Source organism: Physella acuta, unplaced genomic scaffold (assembly GCF_028476545.2).
Source record: "Physella acuta isolate Inbredline_101_S28 unplaced genomic scaffold, ASM2847654v3 ptg001112l, whole genome shotgun sequence".
NCBI classification, from domain to species: Eukaryota; Metazoa; Mollusca; class Gastropoda; family Physidae; genus Physella; species Physella acuta.
The window spans coordinates 66,617-84,376 of record NW_026732629.1 but is presented as its reverse complement, the minus strand read 5'-3'; the positions used below and the strand labels follow the sequence as shown (position 1 = coordinate 84,376).

Below are 17,760 nucleotides of genomic sequence, written 5' to 3'. Positions count from 1 at the left end.
TTCCCCTCTTGAATAACGCTAATCACTAATCAATGCATTGCTTCACATGAGTGCTTTCCCTTGTTCCACACTGCTCTTAAGAGAAGGTTGGTTGCTGTTTACAAACTTTTGGAGCTTCTCTATTACCCCCATGACCTAGCACGCAAGGGAGCATTTGCTCAAAGGTATAAAAGGCTCGCAGAGTTTCCTTCAAGTTCCAAATAATCTTAATTTTCTTAGGAGTTTACCGCGTCAGCTCTAGACTCGAGTCAGAACTTAAAAAATTGTCTTAGTCTTAAAATTTAAATAAATTGCTAGAGACTCTATTGACCTACTGGGTTGGCTACTACTACTACTACTATGTTTTTGCTATTAAAAAATTAACGTAAATTTAAAATTATAGATAGATCTAGATCCATAATTTAATTATTTATATATATAATATATAGATCTAATATACTAACACTTAATGATTGAGCTGTATTTGTAAAAGTAAAATGTTTAATCGGTTAATCAGTAAAAGCATTTATCAATATTTTTAGTATTTTAGTCTAATTAAAATTATTAGGCCTAGTAAAAATTAAATTGTTATAGTTATAATCAGTGAAGAATTCATTGTTTTAAAAATGCAAATCTCTTAATAATAAATTATAGGGCCTAATACTTAATAATCTTACATTATTGTAGAATGTAGACTTCTATTTTATATTTTTGTGAAAAAATAATTCTTGTACTAAACAAAACAATTGATTCTCTACAAAGTGAAATAGGCCTATAGACTATAGATCTCGACCCTACTTAGTTTTAATTTAGTATTATAAATTATTAATGCAGATAATGTCAGTATGGTAAAAATTTTAGGATTTACACATGATTACTTATACTTATTAAATTTAAGTTACCCTTTTGTTAAAAAAAACAGAACCATGCTTATGTTGAAATATTTTGGCTTTGTGTAATTTCTGGAGTTTTTATAATAATGCTATAACTTTTTTGCTACTAAGTTTATGTTTACTGGATATGCAGTACAAAACAAATGCCACATAGAATATAATTGCCATTTTATTGTTAAAAAACATTTGAACAGGCCTCTGTGAAACTTTATAATCACTTTAAACAAATCTTGATTATGGGTCCTTGTGATTTTGTGTTGTGTAAGTGTAACATATTTTAAAAGAGTTTTTCAATTGAGTTTGCCGTAGCTACATTTTTATGTATCACAGATAATAATTCAGTGATGATACTTCGAACTCTAACTTAAGGATTTAAGCCTCATCATCTTCAATTACTAGGGGAAGACGTGGCCTAGCGGTAGAGCGCTAGACTACTAACCCGAAAGTCTTGAGTTAGAATCCTGGTTCAAGTCAGTAGAACATCCCTTAGTCCAACCAGCTCTGATGGGTACCTAACTCACATTAGGGAAAGTAAAGGCAGCTGGGCAAAGTGCTGACCACGCTATCCCTTCATATGCCATGGTCACAGAAATAAGTGAATTCTACTTTACTTTCCCCATGGACCGACAGATTCAAAAAGGGAACTTTACCATTTACTTATCTTCAATTTCTGTTTAATGATAGGGGTACAACTGGTGCGGCAGAACAGTAATTTTCTATTTATTTCAATAAATGTCGTGGAGACGTTTTGCCAAATTTCTCACTCACGCTATTTCAGCTCATGGGGTCAACCTCGTCCTCATGCAAGACAGTGCACCTAGAGGCCTCACATCAGAGCCCAAAACAAAGCAGAATGGCATCTAGTTTCAATCATAAGAGGAAGATGAATCTCCCTGATATCATAATCACCCCTGAACCATACGACATGAACATGGATTATTCTGTGCCCCCGGCAACAGATAAAGACAGCCACGTGTCCGAAATAACCAACATCGATAGTTCAGTTACTTTAAAAGAGTCCAAAAATGGCATACTAAGTGAAAGTGAGATTAGGAAAAACCCAATTTCTAAAGGTAGGGGCATGTTATTTTGTTATTTCACATAAACATTCTATAACGATCAAGTATGCCCCGTGTATCATATTGTTTGTGCATTTATGTTGCTGTTCACAAATAAAGAAGTCAGGACAGATTCATTTTTTAAATTTAGAAGTGAGACCCATCTTAACACTAGACAGTTTAGCTTTTAACTTTAAATTTCTTACCCAAACACCTGCATTTTTATAGGATTTTTTTGAACCTTTAAAAGTTGCATCACACTATAAGAAAATTTTTTAGAAAGTTTGTTTTATATTTTCTTTATTTTAACAACATTTTCCAACATTAACATTTTTTAAAATTATTTTTTAGCAGATGAAGCCTCAACCAAAGGAGGCAAGTCAGCACCCACAAAATTATCAGAAGATGACATACAGGAAAAGAAGAACAGTTTTTTGGAGAAGAATGTTCAGAAGATGCTGTTGTTGCAGAAGACGGTCACTCGTGACGCAGTCCTAGAAGGTGCCCCATTCACCCATGACTTCAGGCAGTGCGTTCTTGTTCTAGCCAAATCTTACTTCAATTTCAAGGTTGGGGAAGTGCCGTACTCTGTGATTGCTGAACATAGAAACAATATCGGCCTTGCTCTCATCAAACACGGAACTATTCAGATTTTGTGTGATGCTTTGTCTGAATCATTGAAAAATATGGACTATATAACCAGTGAAGGAAAAATTTTGAATGATTTTTGGTTTCCGGTCAAAAACATGATTTTAATTCTATTAAACTACAGTGACAATCAGCATGAAATAAAAAATATCGTTACAAAGCAACAGAAAGTTTTGCAGCTTTTGCTGCAGTCTCTTCAAGCTAGGATGCAGCTACATATGGATAAAAGTCTTCCTGTAAGCCACAGTTTTGTTGTAGTTCTAAAGATAGCATGCTTGGTTCTTTAAAACCAAGGTGAAGAAAGAGTGGGACTATTGCAATGAAAGTAGTTAAAGCATTTTACTGTCTCTCTTTATCAATTTATACAAATATATCTATTGTTTTTCTGTTTTCTGAAGCATGAGATCAACAAAATGCTCCAGTGGTCCCTTTCAATCATTCACAACTGCGCAGTTAGAGAAGAGAATATTCCTACTTTGCGGGAATTGGGAGTCATCAAGGTTAAAGATCTAGATTCATGTTGTTCCGAGTTTTTTATTTATATTTTTCTTAAAAAGTCATTCCAATTAAATTATATCCTACAATGAAAACTACATTTCCTACAGTTAAAGTCAAAAGCTTAAGTTAATTTTTATAAAATTATCCCAATTCCACTGTTTCAAACTTTTTAATAATCCTTAATTTAATAGATTAGTATGCATCATATTTTTAATTTCTGATATATATTTTAAAAATCAGTATGCCTATGATTCCAATTCATCAGTATGTGTTTTTTCTTGCAGATTACAAGTCCATATCTTGACTCACATATGGAAACCATACGTTTATCCTCTATATCAATTTTAGCTGACCTAGTTAACGAGCAGGAAGCTGAATTGCTTGTTACTCACTCCTCACTGTTTAAATTCATTCTCAAAAAGCTGGACAATGCCCTGAAAGAGGAAAGTCATAAAGATGTGGGCTGGTCAGCTGAGGAATTAACCAGAGGTAACATTTAACTTTATAGACATGGTCTTTTCACCTCTGAACCTTGAACTTACCTTGAACTTATGAGGTTATATTAAACCAGAAATGGTAATAGCTTATTGAGAAGTGATGGGTTTAAATGCTAATTAAGGAGAACCAATTCCTAATATTGAAGTAGCTGTTTGCACAAATGAATCAATTCCTTAGCTGAATGAATTGCTTAGTGTTGACTTAAAATGGTGATTCAACTTGGATGTACTGTTGTAATGTAATGTTGCTCATAACTGACAGAAAGCATTGACCAGTAGATATATTTCATGCTGTAACAAATTATTTTAACTCACCTGATAGACTGCCATGTCTGAAATTACAAAGAAAAAAAAACCAACCACAACAAACATCTAAAACCCTCTTTGTAAACTTCATATTAATGAAAATAATTTGTGATTTATTTCCAAAAGCCATACGACAGCTAGCTCGTAATGATGCAAACAAAGAAGTTCTGGTCCAAGAGGGATGCCTTCCAATCCTTGTTAATCTTTTAAATGTTGGCAACGATGGTGAAACGAAAGGTGACTTATGTATTTTTTCATTATGAAATCGAATATGAAATCGAATGTGAAATCGAATGTAAGTTATATACTGAAACGTGACAAAAAATTTGCTACAAGTTCATACAACGATGTAGCATTGTTAGGTAAAATGATGATTGTTTGATTAATCAAAATAAAATAAAATGTTGTTGGTTTAAAATTAAACTAGCTTACGATTTTTTTTGTATTATGATTCAATTTGTAGATTCTGCTCCAGAATAATTTTTGATATTTTTAGATTTGACCCTTTCTCCTGATACAAATGTTAAGTTAAAAGTAAAGGAATTAATAGATTTAATATTTTTTGGCTGCAATTATATATACATATATATATAATAAGAAAATATATATAATAAATATTTTATTATTTTATTATTTATTTATTTATTCCTAAAATACATTTTTGTTCTAAAGTATTTAGAAGATATTATCCTGATATGATTTTGAATTTATGCTGTGCTCAAATACATTTTGCTACTTAGTCCACTCAGCAATATTAAGTACCATTCATGAATTGGAGAAGTCTTTTTGTTGGGGCCTGTTGACTACATCAGTACTCTAATTGTTGTTGGTTATTTTAGCCAAGGATTCCGATTAGTTTCTACAGCTATGCAGTGCATAAGAAAACTTGTGTATTACAGCTGTTAAAAAAATGTAACGGGAAGATTTTAATTCTTACAAAACTTACAGAGGCCATTAATGCACTGTGGGCACTTTCTTTCAACGATGAGAACAAGAAAAAGATGCTGGACGAGCCCAACCTAGTGGAGAAGGTGTACAGGATGTACTCACTGGCGGATGGTTCCAGAAAACAGGCCTTCCACGGGGTCCTGTGGTCTATCAGAAATGAATTAGCCGAGTCCGAGAAGTTCAAGGAAATTGGTAAGCCGTGGCGTCACTAGTTCGGGTGTCACATATTGCGGTCGTTACCCTTATCTTATGATGCAACTGGTAATAAATCCTAATCAAATTGGTATTTGCAGTGGGAAAAATTGTATGCATATTTTTTTTAAAATCCCAGATAGTAAATAGTTACAATTTCAACCAAACAGCTAAGGTCTACTTCAGCTAATTATTTCATTATCAAAAAAAATTTTGTTCTCTTCTTTTGTTGGTATGTTTACACTTAATTTAATTTAAGTAGACCGTATTTTGAAATGTAAGTCATAATTGTGATTCATAAACCCCCACTAGGGCTAGGGATTTGTAAAAGTAGCATAAGTCTGTAAGTTTTTTAAGAGAAAAAATATTAATTAGGGCTGGGTTTTTGTTATTTGTGATAATAGGGTGTGGAACATAAATGCCATTTAAAAACTACTCTCTTAAACAATTATTTTGTTATTTTGTGTTTCACTAGGGAAGGAAATCTTAACCCTGAGAACTGCAGTTACACCAAAAAAGGAGACTGCCTCATTTCCCCAGCCAGCTGACTCTTCTTTGTTCAAAGGTAGCTTCATGCTTAGTTGGTGCATTATGGGTAAAATTAACTAGACCTTTTCAATAAAAACTAGGCCTAACTCAGTTCAATTGAAAACAAACTTTGCAGGTCATGTGATGATGAGTTACCAATGGGCAAACCAAGATGTGATCAAGAAAATTTGTCATGAACTTCGAGCTAATGGGGTCCCTGTGTGGATAGACATAGACTACATGGGGGGCTCAACACTGCAGGTAGTCTTATGTGTGTGTGTGTGGCAAGAGAGTTAACACTGCCAGTAGTTGACAGAGTTTCTTTCAGGCATCTCATCATGGGAAGGTGCAACCAGTAGCGTAGCGAGCGGGGGGGGGGGGGGGGGGACGTGGGGGGGGGGGACATATGTCCCCGGGCACCGACCTTAGGGGGCGCAAAAATGGGTTGGAAAAATAAATTGAAAGGTTGAGGGGGGTGCAAATCGAAAGTTTGAGGGGGGGCGCAAATCAAAATCTCGAGGGGGGGGGGGGGTGCAAATAATAGAAAATTTGAGGGGGGGTGCAAATCGAAATCTCAAGGGAGGGGTGCAAATCAAAATCTCGAGAGGGGGGGGGGGGGGCAAATTGAAAAGTTTGTACCCGGGTGCCGGGAAGGGTCGCTACGCCTCTGGGTGCAACCCCGCCCCCTCCAAACAAATTTTAAAAAGATATATAATTTAGATAGAAAATATATAATTCAACTAGTGTTGCTTCCCCACCCCCACCCGGAAATTTAAGTCTGCTCAACTTCCCCCCCCCCCCCACCTCAAAAGTTTGGTGCCTCCCTCCCACTCCTTGGAGAAAATGTCTGAAAGAAACACTGGTAGTTAATGGTGGAGTTTGGTGGATATGGCATAGCTGCATTAGCCTACACAATTTGTGTGTGTTTGGAGGGGGTGATTTAGGTCCAGAATGGAATCAAAACTTTAATTAATTACATGGAGGGAGAGAGGGTTATTAATCAACGATTAATTGTGAGGAGGTGAAGGGGTGCCAAATCTACAATGAATTGCATGGAGGGGGTCTTTTTAAAAAACAACACCTCATTGCTACAGGGGTGGGTAACCCTGATTTTGGACCAATAGTTCAATTAGTTTAGAAAGAAATGTATCTAAAGAGAGCCTTGACCTCATAGACAGAAGTGTTATGTTGACTTCTCTAATGTTGTAGGCCATGGCTAAGGCAGTGGAGGATGCTAGTATTGTCATCATTGCCATGTCTCAGCTGTACAAGGATAGGCCCAACACAAGAGCAGGTAACTCTCAATCTTTTCTTTACTAGCAGTTTAAGGTCAGGTTAATCCCTGTGTTTTTTTTAGTAACAAATCAAAAGCAGGCTAATCTTGTTTTCTTTAACCCCCCATTTTACTTAACCACACAAGGGAGATAAACATCACTAAACTCTATAATATGCCTAATGCTAAAAGTGAAAGTTTTTATATATTTACTAACTTGCTTTGAACTTTGGTAAATCCTTTACAATTTTTATTAAATCCTTTAAAGAATTATTCAATCTCTTGAACGTTAACAAAATTTTCTACTTTAAAAACCAAACCTTTCATTTTTTACAATCCATATACAATGATATAGTTCTGGTTCTGTCCTTCTAATGTTTTTTTTTATCTGCAGCGTATTAATTTTTAGTAATAAGCAATTATTACATTAAATAAACCTTTTGGATAGTTGAGTTTTAGTTGCCTATATACTGTAAACAAAAATCTTCAAATTTGAGACATGAGTTAACTAATTACTGTATACAGAAGCTGAGTATGCCTTCCAACTACGCAAGAAGATTATTCCCCTGATAATGCAGCGAGGATATCGGCCTGATGGTTGGCTGGGCCTGATTCTAGGATCAAAGCTCTACTACGATTTCAGTGGCAGGCACCCATTCCAGACGCCGATGGAAGGTTTGTTGAAGGCTGTCTTGAAGTATGCTGACCAGGATACGACAGATTGTGTAGAACAGGTAGGCCTACATATTAAAAGATATTGATAGTGTTTCAAATGTAAAATTCCTACAAATGTTACATTCCTACAAATGTAACATTCCTACAATTGTTACATTCCTACAAATGTTACATTCCTACTAATGTAACATTCCTACAATTGTTACATTCCTACAATTGTTACATTCCTACAATTGTTACATTCCTACAATTGTTACATTCCTACAATTGTTACATTCCTACAATTGTTACATTCCTACAATTTTACATTCCTACCACTGTTACATTCCTACAAATGTATGAATGATTCTCCACAGCCAGCTGTTGCCAAAGTGTCGAGTGGCTTGTCTACTGTACCTCCCCCATCTCACCTGGCACTGACACCAACACAGTGTCAGCCCACACATCCCACAGTGCCTAGCGTCAGTGAAGACGTCAAACGCTGGACGACTGAGGACATCACAAAGTGGCTCACAACACACAAGCTGCAAAGGTCAGTTCTGAAATCATTCTGTGCTACTTATACTTTAGTTCTGAAATCATTCTGTACTACTTATACTTTAGTTCTGAAATCATTCTGTACTACTTATACTTTAGTTCTGAAATCATTCTGTACTACTTTTACTTTAGTTCTGAAATCATTCTGCACTACTTATAATTTAGTTCTGAAATCATTCTGCACTACTTATACTTTAGTTCTGAAATCATTCTGTGCTACTTATACTTTGAGTTACTAAATGATTATGTGCTTGTTATACAACCTAATATTTATTAAGTGTGTGTATCTTGTGCATGCAGTGCTTAAATCATTCATGGTTACTTCTTGCTATTTCTAAATCAGTCTATGTTACATCTTATCTTTCTTAAGTCTGTGCTACTTATTATATAACAAGTTAAGTCTCTGCTACTTCTTATATAACCAGTTCTAAACAAGTCATGTTACTTATAAAAGCAGCATTTTCATTATATCTGCAAGTGAAGTAACTGGTACAAAAAAAATCTGTTTTTTCCCCTCTCTTTTGCCTCTCACAGTAAATGTAAAAAAAAAAATCAATCACCTGTGGTAATAAATAAAAAATATTTTGATGTTCCTTCTCATTTAAAAAAATGATATTATTAAAGATCTGACATAATATTTTACAACATTAATACTTGACTAATTATTTTTCAGCACTAGTCTTCAGAAATTGAGTTTGGAAGAAATAATATTCTTATTTAATTTAAAATTTGAGGTTGGTTGTTTAGCATTTTTCTTTTTACAAAATTTGGCATTAAGATCATGCAAACCTGCAACATCATTTAACATTTACAACTTTTTATGGTTGGGTGGTTAAAATTTCAGTTTTTTCTTTTTTGTTGACTTATTCAAAATATTTTGTAGTTAACAAACGTAAGGACATGAGTAAACATTATGTCAGTTTAAGAGTTTTTATTTAACTTGATTCCTCGTCCTGCTTCATTATGGGAGGAAATTTGCGCACAAAATTGTACCCACTTCTACCAAACCTATTTGTTTCAAATAAATAAGACACTTGACCTAGGTTAAGATCTAATAACAGATCTAATTAAAGTTTGCTGTTTAAAGTAATTGGTGCTTTTAGTTGGCATGCACATTTTTTTAGTCATGCAATTTTCTCAAGGGGTCATCCATAAATGATGTCATGCTTTATTTGACAATTTTTACCTCCCCCTCCCCTCCGTCACACATCGTCACAAAAAGCCAGACCCCCCCACTAAAATGACGTCACACCTCAGCCTACAACCCCCCTCAACATTGCAGTTGAATTTTTTTTTAAACATCGATATTTCTCCAAAATCTTGTCTGAACTCTGTCAAAATAGAGTATTTTAATCAATTCCTATTACAATTTACTAAAACAGTTTTCTAAAATGCGAAATAACGTCTAAAATTCGTTTTCTAGCATTGCTTTTTTATAATGCAAAAGTGTGAGGTCGCACCAGCTGAACCCCCCCCCCCCCCTCCCCCTCATCACTCACTGTCACAAAATTACGGACCCCCCTACGAGTGTGACGTCATTTATGGACGACCCCCAATACTTAAAGATAAAAACAAATCTATGAAAAACGTTTATATTAACAGGGTATTAATAATTTATTGCCATTTTTAGGCTCCAGAATTTTTCTACCATTGTCTTGAGACCAAACTGAATTTGGTTCTGCTGCCTGATCTGGCCCATGCATCAAAAGCTTTTGAGGATCTAAAGAACTAATTGTTTCTTAAGTAAAGTAACTATTTTTATATCGATGAAACTTTAGAAGAAATGAAAACACCCTTTAATCTTTAACTGTTGTAACATTTTAAAATTTTTTTTAATTACTATAAAAACTCAGTACTATAAACATCTATTATTACTATAAGAATATATTAGAATTATAAGAATCTGTAAGCACTTTAATTAATTACTACAAAAATCTATTAGTATTAGTATTAGTACTATAAGAATCTATTAGTACTGTATAAATCTAGTGTAGCATATTATTTGTATCTATGTCACTGTTGGTGCTATAACACTCTATTAGCAGTATAACTATGTAAAATAGTAGTAGCATAACTAGTGACAAGGTGGTTGGATGGTAAAGCGCTCGACTGCTAACCCTAAAGTCCTGAGTTTGAATCCCCGACTAGAGTGTGTTGGATGTCCTTGAGTCCCAGAATCATGTTAGGGAAAGTAAAGGCAGTTGGGCACGGAACTGAGCACACTAAATGCAGTGGTCAGAGAAATAGGTGAACTCTACTTCATCTGCACTGTTGACCATTAAGTGTGTACCTGATTTTAAAGAATGACGAGTGAATACTTGTTTATAGAGTGATGAAGGGAATACTTTTTTACTTTCTCGTATATACGAAGTATAGAGAAAGTCTTGTAATCGTGCAAAAAAAAATCGAGATTTTTACAAATCTCGGCGTTTTACACCTCACTGATACGGAAAAACATAATTTTGCAATCTTGTCCGTATGTCTGTGTGTCTGTCTGTGTGTCTGTCTGTGTGTCCGTGTGTAAACACGATAACTTGAGTACCGTTACAGCTAGGTTGATGAAATTTCATATATAAGTATTTTATCAAAATCGTAGATCCGTATCAACTTTTAAGCGATTTCCGATAACCGGAAGTGGTACTTTTCCTACTTTGAATTTTTCAAAAGCCTATAACTTGAGTACTATTTCAGATAGATAAATGAAATTTCACATGTAAGTAAAAGATCTAATTCTCTACCTTCTGTTAAATTTTGAGTAATTTCCGTTGACGGGAAGTACTAATTTACGCTATTTCCGATTTCTCAAAAACGCATCTAAATTTATAAAGTACTAATAATATTGCGCACCATTATGAACATCTTTATTCGGCGTTCGCTTGGTGTGCAATACTTTTTTCTATGAGATTCTATTTTATTTTAAAAAGCTTATGTATTTAAAATGGATTAAAAATCATAACTATATTCCGAGTTCCCATCCCCTGTTGTTTTATATAAGAATATTCGAGAAAGTTTAGGGGAGATCACTCCCGGTTTATTAAAAAATAGAATGATGAAGTGAATACTTTTTTTAATAGAATGAAGTGAATATATTTTTTTTTTACAGAATGATGAAGTGAATGGACGAACACACACATGCTGTACTACAACAACTTATCTGGTGGTGACTAAACATATTCAGACAACAAGAGTTACTTGACCTTATCAATAGCAACAGTTGTCCTTAGGGAGTATTGTATTTTATGTGCCTTGATTTTTGTAGGCCATTGTATTTTGGAGATTACTGTGTATGTGTGGGGTATGATGTTTTGTAGGCTACTATTTAAGTAGAATTTCACAATGATCATTTATTACACTTTCACTTTATAAAGTGTGGAACCTTTCAAACAATTATTTTGCTCGTATTAATACGTAGTTTTATGTGTAAAAACAGTTAATGGCTGAACATTTGATATTGTGTGTCACGGCCAATGACTAAAAGTAGCAAACCAGGTGGCCATGAGTAGATTTTGGGTGTTTGTATACCTTTCATTGTCGTAAAGTAGATTGCTTGATTCTGCATACAAGAAGATGGTAAACTTATTCATTCCAAAGAGAAAATAAACATATTGATTTTAAAGAGAAAATAAACTTATTGATTTCAAGGAGAAAGTATACTTATTCATTCCAAAAAGAAAGTAAACTAATTATTCATTTTAATTAGGAAAACATTTCAAAATGTCAATTTAATTCTATTTGCTTGTTCAACTAAAATTTGAATGATTTAAATGTAAACATTCCTTGGGTTACACTACCACAAGGGTGTCAGCCTTTGATTCAAGTAGTACCCCAGATTCCCTGCGCAGGACGCCCAATCAGCAGACCCCACATGCTTGTCTCAGTAGATTGCTGGACATCCAGCTACACATTACTTACCAATTATGACAGACCTGACTTCACAATCAAACAAAAGTAGCATGAAATGTGTATGAAAATGTCAAGTAATCTGCAATTTAGGAACGAGTGGAATGCAGTTATAATTTTGTTGGTATTGTTTAGTCTGGTCATGGTGCGGTGGTAGGTCCACTCCATTTAGTATCCACCTTATGTTGACGATGAATGCTAGTTGATCTTATGTATTGATCATTTAATATCCACCTTATGTTGGGGATGTATGCTGGTTGATCTTATGTATTGATCATTTAGTATACACCTTATGTTGGGGACGTATGCTAGTATGCTAGTATTGATCATTTTGATCCACCTTATGTTGGGGACATATGCTGGTTGATCTTATGTATTGATAACCTTATCGTATGTCTATTATTTGCCTTATGATAATAGCATCCATTGCTGCATAGTCTTCTGGATGTTCCACCTTGGTGCTTAGTGAACATTGATTTTGTTCTGGGATGGTGGAAGATGGGGCTATATTTTGTAATGTCAGAAAACTAACTATGGAAGATGGGGCTATATTTTGTAATATTAGAAAACTAACTAGGATGGTGGAAGATGGGGCTATATTTTGTAATATCAGAAAACTAACTAGGAGGGTGGAAGATGGGGCTATATTTTGTAATATTAGAATACTAACTAGGATGGTGGAAGATGGGGCTATATTTTGTAATGTCAGAAAACTAACTAGGAGGGTGGAAGATGGGGCTATATTTTGTAATATTAGAAAACTAACTAGGATGGTAGAAGATGGGGCTATATTTTGTAATGTCAGAAAACTAACTAGAAGGGTGGAAGATCAGGCTATATTTTGTAATGTCAGAAAACTAACTAGGATGGTGGAAGATGGGGCTATATTTTGTAATGTCAGAAAACTAACTAGAAGGGTGGAAGATGGGGCTATATTTTGTAATGTCAGAAAACTAACTAGAAGGGTGGAAGATGGGGCTATATTTTGTAATGTCAGAAAACTAACTAGAAGGGTGGAAGATGGGGCTATATTTTGTAATGTCAGAAAACTAACTAGGATGGTGGAAGATGGGGCTATATTTTGTAATGTCAGAAAACTAACTAGAAGGGTGGAAGATGGGGCTATATTTTGTAATGTCAGAAAACTAACTAGGATGGTGGAGATGGGGCTATATATGTCAGAAAACTAACTAGGATGGTGGAAGATGGGGCTATATTTTGTAATGTCAGAAAACTAACTAGGATGGTGGAAGATGGGGCTATATTTTGTAATGTCAGAAAACTAACTAGAAGGGTGGAAGATGGGGCTATATTTTGTAATGTCAGAAAACTAACTAGGATGGTGGAGATGGGGCTATATATGTCAGAAAACTAACTAGGATGGTGGAAGATGGGGCTATATTTTGTAATGTCAGAAAACTAACTAGGATGGTGGAAGATGGGGCTATATTTTGTAATATTAGAAAACTAACTAGGATGGTGGAAGATGGGGCTATATTTTGTAATATCAGAAAACTAACTAGGATGGTGGAAGATGGGGCTATATTTTGTAATGTCAGAAAACTAACTAGGATGGTGGAAGATGGGGCTATATTTTGTAATATTAGAAAACTAACTAGGATGGTGGAAGATGGGGCTATATTTTGTAATATCAGAAAACTAACTAGGATGGTGGAAGATGGGGCTATATTTTGTAATGTCAGAAAACTAACTAGGATGGTGGAAGATGGGGCTATATTTTGTAATATCAGAAAACTAACTAGGATGGTGGAAGATGGGGCTATATTTTGTAATGTCAGAAAACTAACTAGGATGGTGGAAGATGGGGCTATATTTTGTAATATCAGAAAACTAACTAGGATGGTGGAAGATGGGGCTATATTTTGTAATGTCAGAAAACTAACTAGGATGGTGGAAGATGGGGCTATATTTTGTAATGTCAGAAAACTAACTAGGATGGTGGAAGATGGGGCTATATTTTGTAATATTAGAAAACTAACTAGGATGGTGGAAGATGGGGCTATATTTTGTAATATCAGAAAACTAACTAGGAGGGTGGAAGATGGGGCTATATTTTGTAATATTAGAAAACTAACTAGGATGGTGGAAGATGGGGCTATATTTTGTAATATCAGAAAACTAACTAGGAGGGTGGAAGATGGGGCTATATTTTGTAATATTAGAAAACTAACTAGGATGGTGGAAGATGGGGCTATATTTTGTAATATTAGAAAACTAACTAGGAGGGTGGAAGATGGGGCTATATTTTGTAATGTCAGAAAACTAACTAGGATGGTGGAAGATGGGGCTATATTTTGTAATGTCAGAAAACTAACTAGGATGGTGGAAGATGGGGCTATATTTTGTAATATTAGAAAACTAACTAGAAGGGTGGAAGATGGGGCTATATTTTGTAATGTCAGAAAACTAACTAGGATGGTGGAAGATGGGGCTATATTTTGTAATATTAGAAAACTAACTAGGATGGTGGAAGATGGGGCTATATTTTGTAATATTAGAAAACTAACTAGAAGAGTGGAAGATGGGGCTATATTTTGTAATATTAGAAAACTAACTGGGATGGTGGAAGATGGGGCTATATTTTGTAATATTAGAAAACTAACTAGGATGGTGGAAGATGGGGCTATATTTTTTAATATCAGAAAACTAACTAGGAGGGTGGAAGATGGGGCTATATTTTGTAATATCAGAAAACTAACTAGGATGGTGGATTGTTGTCTGCCACTAGGTCTGGGGACTATTTTAATGTTAGCTATTTATTGAATGCAACAGCCAGGGAATACACTACTCACTAACAGAGTTTCTTCCAGGCATCTCCAGGCCCCCCCCCCCCCCTGAAAAAAGTCTACCGCCCCGAACTAAATGAAATTTATATAGAAAATATATACTTTTGACAGTGTCCGCCCCCCCCCCCCCCCCAAAAAAAAAAGTCTGGAAGAAACACTGCTCACTAAGAAACCGATGCCAGAATAATTAAATGGCAACACAGTAACTTACATCAGACAATTTATTTTGTATATATATAGGTTTATTGATAGTTATTGATGATTTTATTACTTCATTTTATAAAAAGCTATAACGTCATTTTTACAAAACAAAATTTAAGCCTTCTGTGATCTATAAATACAACACGACTGTCACTTTTTAAATTGAACAATTTTTTTGTTTCATATTTGGTAATTTTTATTTTTATAATAAAAATAATTAATGTTATAATTCAAAGCTATTATTATATGAAATATTGCATCTAAGTGTAAGTTTAAATTTAATTTACATTTTTTTTTACGCTTTTAATGTTCAATGTTAAGAGAACCTGGGATATGTTTACAAAGATTTCAGGCTGAAGAAAGATATAAATAATTCATCGAGTGAACTGATTGTAGCTCTAGCAATTATTCACATCACTAAGTACTTGGCTAGTTAATATCCAAGACCTCTAGCTCAGTACATTCTTTAAACTTGGATGTAAAGTTGGACCTTGTAAAAGGGGAGCACGCTTACAAAAGGGAAAAGTGAGGTGGTTTATGTTATAGTGTTTTATATGGGGTTTACACCAATGTTTACGTTTATATTTTCCTTATTATTTTTTCACTGAGTATCCATAATTTAGAATTTTTCAATGCATCTGGTAGATATTTTTACTCTTTTCCCTTAGTATAAGGCTTTACAGTTAATCCTCATGAGGTTTTAACATAGGATTCCTCTGTGATTTGCTGATTCTTGATAAAAATCTAAACATTTTTGTAGTAGCAAATTATGTCATTTTCATGAGGAAGTTTAATGAATGGAATTGTGATCTTAAAATAAATAGGAAGTAGTAGGTAAAATTGTTACATTTTTAATTTATTGTTGTATAACTCTGCCATTTATTTCATGGTTTATAGTTTATACATATATATTTCACATGTTGTATTTATGTAATTATACAGTGATGTCATAAGTCTTTCAAGTTGTGACAATTCTTGTACAATATTTTTACAGACATCTCTCATTTGAAAATGCTGTTATGTTGAACAATAAATGCCATTTTGTAGTACTTTGTACTGTGTTTTTGAATGCTACTGTAACTATAAAAAAAAACATATGCAAAAGGCAAAGGCCTATGCAATTGTGGGATTAAACCAAGAGACAGCTATCTACCTCTTGGTTTTTTCAATTTATGAAACAGGTGAAATTGCCCCCTCCCCCCAGCAAATTCTACAACAAATTTAAGTGAGGGTAAAGCAATTTTTTAATAAAATTAATGGTTAAGCTCTATGTAAATACTCCATTTTTTTTTCAACTGACAGTGATCAGTGTTAGTGCGCCTCAGTTTCAGTATGTTAGTTTCGATGGTAAAATAAATGAGCACTGTTTTTTACAAAATTAGAAAATAAAAGATGCGAAGTAAATTCATTTTACGCAACAGTTAACAAGAATCAATAAGAAACCTTGCATTACAAAACAATATAGGCTTATAGAACAAAAGATGTTTGCGCTTTTTTCTGTGTGCGCATTTTTCCTGTTTGCGCTTGTTTTCTTTGCACATTTATTTTTGCGCTTTTTCCGTTGCAGTAATTTTTGCGCTTTTTTTCTGTTGCACATTAATTTATGGAAGATGATTAGCCCCCCCCCCCCCCCCAAAAAAAAAATCCCATTATCAAATTTTATCCTCTCATAAGGGGAAGTAACCACTTGGTTGATGCTTTCCATACTATTAATAGAGTTGTCGCGCTTCACAAAGAAAATACATAAATACATGTTGCTCCCCTGAACTTTACGACTGTACAATCCTAGCGGGAAGGCAGGGGGGGGGGGGGGGGGTCGAACGAAGATGTGTAATGAGGATAGGGTGATAGTTCATTTAAATAAATGTGGGACTGAATGTTTAAAAAAATATTTAGCATATTTTATTGGACATGTTTAAGTTGTAATTAAAGCAGATAAATCTTACTGAATGTTGATCCTGATCAATAAATACATGAAAAGAAAGAACAATTCTTTTTTTTAAAAGTACCAATTAGAATAGAGGTGTGAGGTCATGAGGGGGGGGAGGTGGTGACAAACTGTGACAATGTGTAACAGGGGGGGGCGGCAAAGTGTGGCGATGTATAACTGGGGTGAGGGGGGATAATTGTGACACAATTTACACTAGGGGGCTGCACCGCCCGACATACGTACTACATCCACCAACTAAACGTCCTACAAATATACAAAGGACACCATACAGAGGCCCTACAAACACCTGACATACGTCCAACAACCACACGATATTTGTCCGACAACCAGGGCGTCTAACAAACCACCAATACTGGTGTATGACGTCAACCAAGACCTATGTAAGACATCTAACTAATCGCTCAATACATACTACATACAACCCACACTACTCAGATATAGCGTCCAAAATTCTTGTTGACGTCTGACGTATGACGTCTTACAAATCTATGTACGACGTCTTACAAATATACGACCAGTACCAAACATATAAACCCATATAAAACTTTGACTTCACCACTCTCGCCCCCGTACAGAGTTTTTCCCCCCAGATATATTTCTCGGGGGAGGGGGGTGTACTTGAAACGTGCGGGGGGGGGGGGGGGGGAAGGATTTACATTTCCGAGAGTGGTGGGGTGGGCTGGTTAAGTAACATATATTTTCTATGTAAACGATGTATTTTTATTATTTTTTTCGATTTCGTTCATGGGGGCGGGGTGGGGTTAGGTAGACCTGGAGTATCCCAAAATTTTTAATTAAAATTACATACACACCAAACGAATTTGCGCACCGATTGTTTGTTTTGTTCGTCGCGTCACTACTGAACACGT

At 34.9% G+C, this 17,760-nt stretch overlaps 1 protein-coding gene across 1 annotated transcript; it reads left to right on the top strand.

Annotated features, from left to right (window-relative positions):
• The first annotated feature begins 77 nt into the window (after positions 1 to 77).
• Positions 78 to 11,453, top strand: LOC131955877 (uncharacterized). Its single transcript, XM_059320175.1, has 15 exons — positions 78 to 164; positions 1,651 to 1,945; positions 2,282 to 2,814; positions 2,977 to 3,078; positions 3,361 to 3,565; positions 4,006 to 4,116; positions 4,828 to 5,019; positions 5,495 to 5,584; positions 5,684 to 5,808; positions 6,757 to 6,841; positions 7,346 to 7,554; positions 7,852 to 8,027; positions 8,706 to 8,766; positions 9,663 to 9,775; positions 11,136 to 11,453. The coding sequence occupies exons 2-14, from the start codon at positions 1,654 to 1,656 to the stop codon at positions 9,762 to 9,764; spliced, it is 2,283 nt and encodes a 760-aa protein (XP_059176158.1). The 5' UTR covers positions 78 to 164; positions 1,651 to 1,653; the 3' UTR covers positions 9,765 to 9,775; positions 11,136 to 11,453.
• Positions 11,454 to 17,760: the final 6,307 nt, after the last annotated feature.

Bases quoted from the DNA above. Each gene is read 5' to 3' on its own strand.
- LOC131955877 (XM_059320175.1), top strand. From the start codon at position 1,654: ATGGGGTCAACCTCGTCCTCATGCAAGACAGTGCACCTAGAGGCCTCA. The intron at 2,815-2,976 runs GTAAGCCACAGT...TGTTTTCTGAAG, and splicing joins ATATGGATAAAAGTCTTCCT to CATGAGATCAACAAAATGCT. The intron at 6,842-7,345 runs GTAACTCTCAAT...TACTGTATACAG, and splicing joins TAGGCCCAACACAAGAGCAG to AAGCTGAGTATGCCTTCCAA.